The following is a 10,407-nucleotide window of genomic DNA, read 5'->3' as shown; positions in this document are numbered from 1 at the left end:
TAAAATACTCTCGTATCTATGGATAGACAGAGGCAACGCCGCCAACTCGGCAGTGCCACCAGAGGCAACAGACAACCCAAGCCAGGACCAGCGAAACGAAGGGGCGGCGATGAGGAACCCGGGAAGTGGGGGCGCGGGTTCCCAACAATTGGCTCTTGCGCGCTGTGCCTGCCCCCATTTGGGGGAGGTCGCGGTTACTCAGCAAGGGCGGGGCAGTGTTTGCTTGCGGGGGCGGCGAGTTAAAGATATATTTGCTGCACTCTGGGGTTGTGTCACTCACGCCGCTGCTCCGCCGCGGTCTTAGTTCCCAGCTGTCTGCTCATCATGCCGCTAACTTTGGACGCCTGGAACGGGCCGCTCTGCCTCACTGACGTGGACGAGAAGCCCAAGCATTTGCTGCGTCTCGGATTTGGGAATGAGGAAGTGGACGCGTTGGCCAAGGAGCTCACCCCCACGCAGGTAAGCACGTCGCTGGTGTACATCTCTCCAATGGGAAGCACTCTGCCCTACCCATTCTTACGCATAATCGCGCTGAACTCATAAAGTAGCCCCCAGCCCCTCTCCACCTTGCAAAGCTAATTTTGCAATGCAGTAACTGCGATGGGGGAAAATATCCGCATCTTGTTGTCAAATGAAAGAAACGATAAACAGTGTTCAAAGTCAAATCAGCTACCCTATGCCCCCACAGAAATGGGGAAATAGGATTATTTAATAACATAAACTTGCAAATTAAGGTAAAGACCTGCCGCCAACACCCAGGCGCGCTAGTTCTGTTACTTATTTAATGTGGAATGTAACAATCCAGGGATGGATGGATGGATGGATGGATATGATATGGCATTTATAACGCGCCTATACATAAGTATTTCAAGACGCGATAATGAATGAATGGATGGATGGGATAAATGAATGGATGGGAGCCCTGCCTTCTCCAAAACTGTCCTCGAACCGGGGCACTACGGGGGCTCCCTCAGTCCATGCAGCACGCATCGCGACATACGGTCAAGAGAGCATTGGCAATACCATCAGTTTGGGCTTTCGTGTATACATAGAAAAGGCACATGCCAGCAGCCCTTAGTAGCAGCAGCGCACTAGGCAGCAAAACAACCCCCCCAGTCATGAAGGGGGTGCCACATTTTTCAATAGGCGCTGATGTTACGAATCAGAACCCTATTGTTATAAAATGCGCTCTGTTCCTGAGCAGGGGCCATATTTAATATCAAAAGGGCGCCTGCCGCGTCTTCTCCCACCACGCCAGCTCAGGGGGGACCTTGAAAGACTCCCCCGATTTGGCAGAACACCAGGCAGCCCGGCCCTGCTCCAAGGCCAGACCTGCTTGTAGTTGTAATTTTTTATTTGTAAAGCGCTTATACACAAGTGACATGCTTTAAAGCGGGAAGGGAACAAGGGATTACAGTTGTTATTTTTAGGCCTTGAAGATTCCGAATGTTCAAACAACAATAACTAGTATCCTAGGCCAGAGGCATATCTACTAGTGCAAGTGCCTGACAGGGGGAGAGGAAAAGGAACGTACAGTACAATAAACTACAGTACTAGGCCTGGCTAGGGAGGCAAGCCATAGGGGTGTTATCTGGCCATTGATGATAGCAGGTGCAAAATGGTGCAAGTACCTGGCCATTTAATAGCTGTGCCTGGCATGTGCTAAATACATTTACATAAGCCAAAACTGCTGGCTTTGCCAATGCGTGTTTTTAACAGGAGTCTACCTTGACACCAATTGACACCCGATGTGAGTGTAAAGAGCTGTTCCCAGTAGCTTGAAGCTAATAAACCCCATCAGTGAGTGGACCGTATTGCTTCTTGGCACCATGAAGATTATAAATGCCGGCTTTAGGGGAATGCACTGTTTTACAGTCCATTGACGCTAATGCACACCAGAAAGGAGTGGGCTGGGCTGCTTCCCAGTACCTTGACTCTAATGCACACAAGGAAGGAGTGGGCTGGGCTGCTTCCCAGTAACTTGACTCTAATGCACACCAGCTAGGAGTGGGATGGGCTGCTTTCTAGTAGCATGAAGCTAATGCACACCAGCTAGGAGTGGGCTGGGCTGCTTCCTAGTAGCATGAAGCTAATGCGCACCAGCTAGGAGTGGGATGGGCTGCTTTCTAGTAGCATGAAGCTAATGCACACCAGCTAGGAGTGGGCTGGGCTGCTTCCTAGTAGCATGAAGCTAATGCATACCAGCTAGGAGTGAGATGGGCCGCTTTCAAGTAGCTTGAAGCTAATGCACACCACCTAGGAATGGGCTGTGCTCTTCCCAGTTCCTTTAAGCTAATGCACACCAGCTAGGAGCAGGCTGGGCTGCTTCTTAGTAGCATGAAGCTAATGTACACCAGCTAGGAGTGGGCTGGGCTGCTTCTTAGTAGTATGAAGCTAATGCACACCAGCTAGGAGTGGGCTGGGCTGCTTCTCAGTAGCTTGAAAATAATGTACACCAACTAGGAATTGGCTGCGCACTTCCCAGTACCTATAAACTAATGCACAACAGCTTTGAGTGGGCTGGGCTGTTCCCAGTACCTTTTAAGCGAATGCACACCAGCTAGGAATGGACTGGGCTGCTTCACAGTAGCTTGAAGATAATGCACACAAGCTAGGAGTGGGCTGGGCTCTCCCCAGTATCTTTTAAGTTAATGCACACCAGCTGGGAGTGGGTTGGGCTCTCCCCAGTACGTTTTAAGTTAATGCACACCAGCTAGGAGTGCGTGGGCTGCTTCACAGTAGCTTGAAGGTAATGCACACCAACTAAGAATGGGCTGCACACTTGCAATACCTTTTAAGCTAATTCACAACAGCGAAGGGTGGGCAGTGCTATTCCCTGAACCTTTTAAGCTAATGCACACAAGCTAGGAGGGCGCATTGGCTGCTTCCCAGTAGCTTGGAGCTAACGCACACCAGCTAGCAGTGGGATGTGCTGCTTCTGAGGCCCCTATTCTCAACTTGGCGCAGTGAAGGTGGTAAACAGCACGATTCACTGCGCCAAAAGAGGACGCCCAGGCTCCACTAGTATTCTCAAGTGGGCCTGGGCGTCCTCGTAGAGCATGACAGTGCTCTGTGTGGATTGCGCCTGTTTTAAGGTGTTACGGGCGCAATCCAATCTCGGCAGCATTTTTGTGAAATAACGACATATTTGTTATTTTACAAAAATGCTGCAGAGAACACAGATTAACACGTTCCTATACACCAAAGTGACCAGCTTCAACATTGCAGGATGTTGAAGCTGCTTACTTTGGTGAATAGGAAAGTGTTCATATACACCCGTGCGGTGTATATGAACACTTTCATTTAAAGCGAGCAGCTTCAACGTTGCATCCTGCAACGTTGAAGATGCTCACTTTGGTGTAAATGAAAGTGTTCATATGCAACGTTGAAGCTGCTAGGTTTGGTGCAAATGAAAGTGTCCATATACTACACATGGGTGTAGATGAACACTTTCATTTACGCCAAACAAGGCTTCTTGTGGCACTCCTCCAGTTTAACGGCACCAAAAGGGTACCGTATATGTGCGCTAGTTTAACGCCCATATTAAACTGGCAGAGTGCCACAAGAATAGGCTTCCAAGAAGCCCATTTACGAATGTGGCGGTTGCTAGGTTGGTTTCCAACCCATCCCAGCAACCGCCACATGTATTCCGAAAGTGGTGCATTCTTTCCGACTTTGGAAGAATGCGCCACCTTCAGAATAGGTCTTAAGTACCGAAAAGGTCATTAAGCCTTTTAACGTCCTTTTCAATTCTTAACACCTGGATGAGAATAGGGCCCTCATGGGCCTATTCTCAACTTGGTGCAGTGAAGGTGCCAAATAGCACGATTTACTGCACCAAAAGAGGACTCCCAGACTCCACTCCTATTCTCAAGTAGGCCTGGGCGTCCTCGTAGTGCACGACAGTGCTCTGTATGGATTGCCCCTGTTCTAAGGTGTTACGGGCGCAATCCAATCTCGGCCGCATTTTTGTAAAATAACGACATATATTCGTTATTTTACACAAATGCTACCGAGAACACAGTTCGTATACACCAAAGTGAGCAGCTTCAACATTGCAAGATGTTGAAGCTGCTTACTTTGGTGTATAGAAAAGTGTTCATATACACCCGTGCGGTGTATATGAACACTTTCATTTACACCAAAGCCAGCAGCTTCAACGTTGTAGAATGCAACGTTGAAACTGCTCACATTGGTTTAAATAAAAGTGTTCCTATACACCAGTGCGGTGTATAGGAACACTTTCTATTAATGCGAGCAGCTTCAACGTTGCATTCTGCAACGTTGAAGCTGCTCGGTTTGGTGTAAATGAAAGTGTTCATATACACCAGTGTGTTGTATATGAACACTTTCATGTACACCAAAGCAAGCAGCTTCAACGTTGCAATAACAAGGCTTCTTGTGGCACTCCTCCTCTTTAACGGCACCAAAGGGTACCGTAAATGTGCGCTAGTTTAGCGCACATATTAAACTGGAGGAGTGCCACAAGAATAGGCACAAAAAGCCAGTTTACAGTTTACGATGTGGCGGTTGCTAGGTTGGTTTCCAACCCATCCTAGCAACCGCCACATGTATTCCAAAAGTGGCGCATTCCTTCCGACTTCGGAAGAATGCGCCACCTTCAGAATAGGTCTTAAGTACCAAAAAGGTTGTTAAGCCTTTTAACGTCCTTTTCGGTACTTAACACCTGGATGAGAATAGGACCCCGAGGGCCCGATTCTCAAAGGTGGTATTAATTACCGAAAATCTTGTAAAAAGCACTTTCGTTATCTCTCCTTTTGCATGGGTATTCTTGAGGCAATCCTCCAATTTCGGAACTGCCTGAAATTGCCGCTGAAGTACGGTACTAAATTGGTGTCATACAGGAGGAGTGCCACAAGAAGCACATGCACAGGAGTAGTGCCACAAGAAGCACACAATGGGTGTGCAGATGGTGACAGGTGGGTCCTGCACTGCATCTTAAGGCTCGATTCTCATCATGGCGCAGTGAACGTGCTAAATAGCACGATTCACTGCGCCATTTCGTGACGCCCAGGCACCACTGCTATTCTGAAGTGGGCCTGGGCGTCATCGCAAAGCATGGCAATGCGTTCGCTGTAATCCGCCTGTTTCTAATGGAAACAGGCGGATTGCAGAATCTCTGCAGCAGTTTCGTTAAATAACGAGGGAATCGTTATTTAACGAAAATGCTGCCGATACACCAAAGTGAGCAGCTTCAACATTGCAGGATGTTGAAGCTGCTTACTTTGGTGTATAGGAAAGTGTTCATATACACCCTTGTGGTGTATATGAACACTTTCATTTAAAGCGAGCAGCTTCAACGTTGCATCCTGCAACATTGAAGCTGCTGGCTTTGGTGTAAATGAAAGTGTTCATATACACCCCTGCGGTGTACATGAACACTTTCATTTACACCAAAGCCAGCAGCTTCAAAGTTGCAGAATGTAACGTTGAAGCTGCTCGCATTGGTTTAAATAAAAGTGTTCCTATACACCCGTGCAGTGTATATGAACACTTTCATTTAATGCGAGCAGCTTCAACTTTGCATTCTGCAACGTTGAAGCTGCTCGCTTTGGTGTAAATGAAAGTGTTCATATACACCCGTGTGTTGTATATGAACACTTTCATGTACACCAAAGCAAGCAGCTTCAACGTTGCAGCAATGTTGAAGCTGCTTGCTTTGGTGTACATGAAAGTGTCCATATCCATTTACACCAAACAAGGCTTCTTGTGGTACTCCTCCAGTTTAACAGCACCAAAAGGGTGCCGTATATGTGCGCTAGTTTTGCGCACATATTAAACTGGAGGAGTGCCACAAGAATAGGCTTCCAAAAAGCCAGTTTACAAGTGTGGCGGTTGCTAGGTTGGTTTCCAACCCATCCTAACAACCGCCACATGTATTCCGAAAGTGCTGCATTCCTTCCGACTTCGGAAGAATGCGCCACCTTCAGAATAGGTCTTAAGTACCGAAAAGGTTGTTAACCCATTTAACGTCCTTTTCAGTACTTAACACCTTGATGTGAATCGGGTCCTTAGTTTGCAGAAGAGTGCATACTGCCATCCATGGTTCTACTATGGATGGCAGTATGCACTCGTCTGCAAACAAAGATAAATAAATGCAGTGCAGGACCCACCTGTCACGATATGCACACCCAAACAGCATGTGCTTTTTTGTTTTCTTCTCGGCAGCATTTTCGTTAAATAACGATTCCTTCGTTATTTAACGAAAATGCTGCCGAGATTCTGCAATCAGCCTGTTTCCATCAGAAACAGGCAGATTACAGGGAAAGCACTGTCATGCTTTGCGAAGACGCCCAAGCCCACATGAGAATAGCAGTGGTGCCTGGGCGTCAAGAAATGGGCAGTGAGTCATGCTATTTAGCACCCTCACTGCGCCATGATGAGAATCGTGCCCTGAGTGTATTTAAGCTGATAAATACTATCAGGGATTGGCTGTGCTGATTCTGGGTTCATTTAAGCTGCTAAATACCACCTTACAAATTGGTGTGGCTGCTTCTCCTCATATTGCAACTGATAAACACCATCAAAGGGTGAACTTTGGTGCACCTTGTTACCTTGACACTGATAAACACCAGCTATGCGTGGGCTGGGCTGTATTCCAGCACATTGAAGCTAATGTACACCAACTGCCAGTGGGCTGGGCTGCCTCTTGGTACCTTGAAGCTAAAGCATACAAGCTATGAGTGGGCTGGGCTGTTTCCCAGTACATTAAAGATAATGTACACCAGCTGTGAGTGAGCCGGATTGCTTTCCAGTACACCGAGGCTAGTGTACCCACGCTGTGAGTGAGATGGTCTGCTTCTTAGGACCTTGAAGCTAAAGCATACAAGCTATGAGTGGGCTGGGCTACTTCTCAGTACATTGAAGCTAATGTACACCAGCTGTGAGTGGGTTGGACTTCTTCCCAGTCCTTCAAGCTAATGCACACCAACCAGGAGTGGGCTTGGCTACTTCTGAGTACATTGAAGCAGCCTTGTGAGGTTAACTGCCATTTCATTCAGAATGGAAAGACGCATTTTCCTTCTCAGTTGACAATAGTTGCTGTCACTTTGGCTTGGGAGAGAAACACTGCAGCACTAGATAAAAGTCCTTTATTATTTCAACAAAAAAAGTTTTTAAAAAAAAGAAGCTACATAGTGTCTCTGATGCTGTAAACGACTACAGCTCTGTGGCAGCTGTTGACATTAGAAAGACTGGACAATTGCATCCACAGTAGGGTCACTGCACGCGCCGGATGACCACAGTCCCATTGATTTCTTGTAGATATCCTATGGTGGCAACATCCGGGATGAATCCCTGACACCCCTACCCTCACATACTAGTTCTCTGCTCCTCATCAAATATCAAGGATGGAGGGGGTGATAATGGTTTCTATGCAACCGATCTTGAGCCAAATCGGGTAGGAAAGTGCCACATACCCCTCTGGAAAGCCCCTAGTCTCCAGACCTTGTTCATGGAAATGGATTGATGGATCCATGGTTCCTTACACCACCAGGGAATGTATTTGCCTTTTAAATGGGATGACACCAAAAACGCAACCTTTCTGTTTGAAGCCAGTTGTTTAGAAAGGCAAGTAACATTTAGAAGTTATATCTTCTACTACTAGCAGAAAGCAGTCGTGACCATAAACATACTTTGTAAAGGCATCAGGGCCTTCTGAGGAGGAAACAAGTGGTCTCTACATTAGTATTCAAGCATGTCCCCTTTTAAAAATCTATAGAAGCATGAGTAAACTCACTGGTCTCTGCTATTAAAGGTCGGCACAGTTTTTAGACTCCTGCATGTTCACCTCACACATCATATGTTCCTCTTCTGCAAATGACAATGATACGGGGTGCACAACCAATTGAACAAAAGTAAATGCCTACCACTGAAGGCCCGCCCCTGCACGCTCACACCAGAAAAAATACAGCCCGCTAGGGAAAAAGGCCCAACACACTCTTGCAAGGATAACAAGTATTTATTTCTACAAAAAAGAAAATGCATCAGCAAAGAACTCTGCTGCTGGCGAATGTTCTGAGCTCGGTAGGCGTGTGAATGACACCCCTCATATAGTACAATTCTACAATATAGATTGGAGGAGCCCTATACATGTAGAGCCTGCTCCATATGGGATGCCAGGTCATTGGTCCGTCTTCATCTGTCCCTCTTGGTCCACGTGGGCGTCACTGGACTCGCCATCCGCAGTAAAGCTGACCGAACAATAAATTGGCTACTTGCACAAACAATGTTATTTAATCATTGTAACAATGCACCTGGCAGATACATGGATGGGCTCATGGGGAGAGCCGAGGACACCCCAACTCACATGCTTCACTCACTACCAGACAGATCAGAAACTCCCAAAGTCCTCCACTGTAGTTTTAGGCTATAATTCTGAAGCTACCTTGCACCTCGCTGCACAAATCACATGACCATCGCCGAAGGAGCAATATCCTTGCCTTCTGATCTTCGCGATCGATCGAGGGGTGTAAAGGTTTTATGGTCGGTGGTCTGGATTTGGATGGTTCTATGACATGCGGGGGTCATGGGATAAAAGCACGGCAAAGCTGTATTTCTCATGTGGGGATTGTTGGGGGCAGGAGGGCCTTGCTATCTGTTTTGTGGGATGGTGCTGCCAAGAGGGCGCAAGGGCCTGTAACTGTCTGAACAATGGAGGAGGTTTGTGGATCTCTGAAATCTGGCCAGCGTGGGGGTGGTGTTCACGCTCATGTAAGGGGTCTAATACTAAGACACAAAATGCTTTTCGCTGCGCTTAGGCCTAAATTCTAAGATGGCAGCTGCTTGCCAAGATGGCGTTCACATCTGCATTTACCATATAGCTTGCAATGCATGCACTAAAGTGATCACACACCCACCTCTATGTGCACTCTCTGCCCCCCTGATGTTCTCTCTTAGCATTTATTTCTCGTTTAGTATTCCCTAGGTTGGTGGACTTCCCAGCACCACAAAGCTTATTTCGTATTTCAGGTGCAAAAGCAATCAAATCCTAGGTGGAAAAGGATATACGTAATAAGAGTACCATGTGACTGGTTGAACCCAACGAGTAACCCTAATGCTCCTTCCCAAAAATGTAATCAGCATCTGAATTCTCTATCCCTCAATATTAATGATGCAATCACACACCTTATTTGGAATTCAAAATATATCAATGTAATTAATTCACACAGTACAATGAAAACGAAATGTGCAATGCTATATCACACTGCTTACAAATTCTCAATTTACCAAAAGCCTCAAAGCAGTTCATAAAATAATGCTGCTCAAATTCAGCTAATGGAATAAAGTCCTATAACATTCCATGTCTTCCCAACGTGTTTCGGATCACATAAAGTATCCTTCAGGGGTATCAAGCCAGCACATTCAGTACTGTAGTTCATAGTCAATGAGTATCTAAATAAATGTATTTATTTAAATTCAAGACAATGACAAAGACCAATGTTTCTACACTAACACCAAGATTTATACACACAACTATAGTGTATTACCTTCCTTCAGTTCCCCCAACCACACGTATCGGCAAAGCAAGAGTAACGTATGTTTTAGCATAACAATGTAGCAAGTCTATAACTATTGTCAGACCACGAGCGTGAACCCGATCCTTCACTTACTTTGATTTATTTGAAAATCGAGCAGCAAGGCACAGACTGGAAAAACCAGTTGGGAGCCCCACACCCATTTATAAAGGAAACCTTGTGATAGTTTCACTCCCACTTCACAGCTCCTCAAAACGGCATTTCATGATTTTGGGAGCTGCAGGAGCCAAAAGGGAATGTTCAAATGAGAGAAGAAAAAGTTCCCAGTTGGGGAACTCCCGTCCCCTGCACACTATCAAATGGCTCAGCAAGTAAACCCAACTGTTAGGAAAAGAGATATTAGTCCTTTATCCAAAAAGATCCTTATCTCTTAAATCTTAATCATTACAAGTTATAGTATAAAGTTACAGAACAATATTTCAAAGAATAATCATCACAATTCAATATATAGTTCTCATAAAATGTTACTTTTCGTGTGGCCCAACGCGTTTCGAGAATCTCTCTTCATCAGGGGCGTATTACATTTTTCAATTTTAAAATTTTCATATTTTTCTACAGATTTTTTGGGGGGAAAGATATGTATCAATAATGAATATATTAATCACCACAGTGCATAAGTTCTCAATCGATTTTTCATAGAAAGAACATAAAGCATGGCATGCTGATCAGCATGCTTTAAGTTTCCTGAACAGGCCACTGGGCGAGGGTTCCCATACCCATTCCCGTAGTTGTTGTCCAATGTTCCCAGACGAGATAACATTAATAAATTTACCAGCAGGCAGGGAGGATAATGGCAGGCTGCCTGCTTTACTGCCCTTGGCCAGACGACTGCCAAGAGATAGTTGGTCTT

General features: G+C 45.9%; 1 protein-coding gene across 1 annotated transcript in view; it reads left to right on the top strand.

The window, feature by feature from the left end:
• Positions 1 to 217: 217 nt before the first annotated feature.
• LOC138492176 (phosphatidylethanolamine-binding protein 1-like) overlaps positions 218 to 10,407 on the top strand; it is a 56,792-nt gene continuing 46,602 nt past the window's right edge. The window contains exon 1 of the mRNA XM_069619195.1: positions 218 to 459. Within this exon, the coding sequence (XP_069475296.1) occupies positions 325 to 459 (135 nt within the window). The 5' untranslated portion in view covers positions 218 to 324. The remainder of the gene's footprint in view (positions 460 to 10,407) is intronic.

Source organism: Ambystoma mexicanum, chromosome 10 (assembly GCF_040938575.1).
Source record: "Ambystoma mexicanum isolate Mex_15411 chromosome 10, UKY_AmexF1_1, whole genome shotgun sequence".
Taxonomy (NCBI): domain Eukaryota; kingdom Metazoa; phylum Chordata; class Amphibia; order Caudata; family Ambystomatidae; genus Ambystoma; species Ambystoma mexicanum.
The sequence above is the reverse complement of the archived record's forward strand: the minus strand, read 5'-3'. Positions and strand labels throughout refer to the sequence as shown.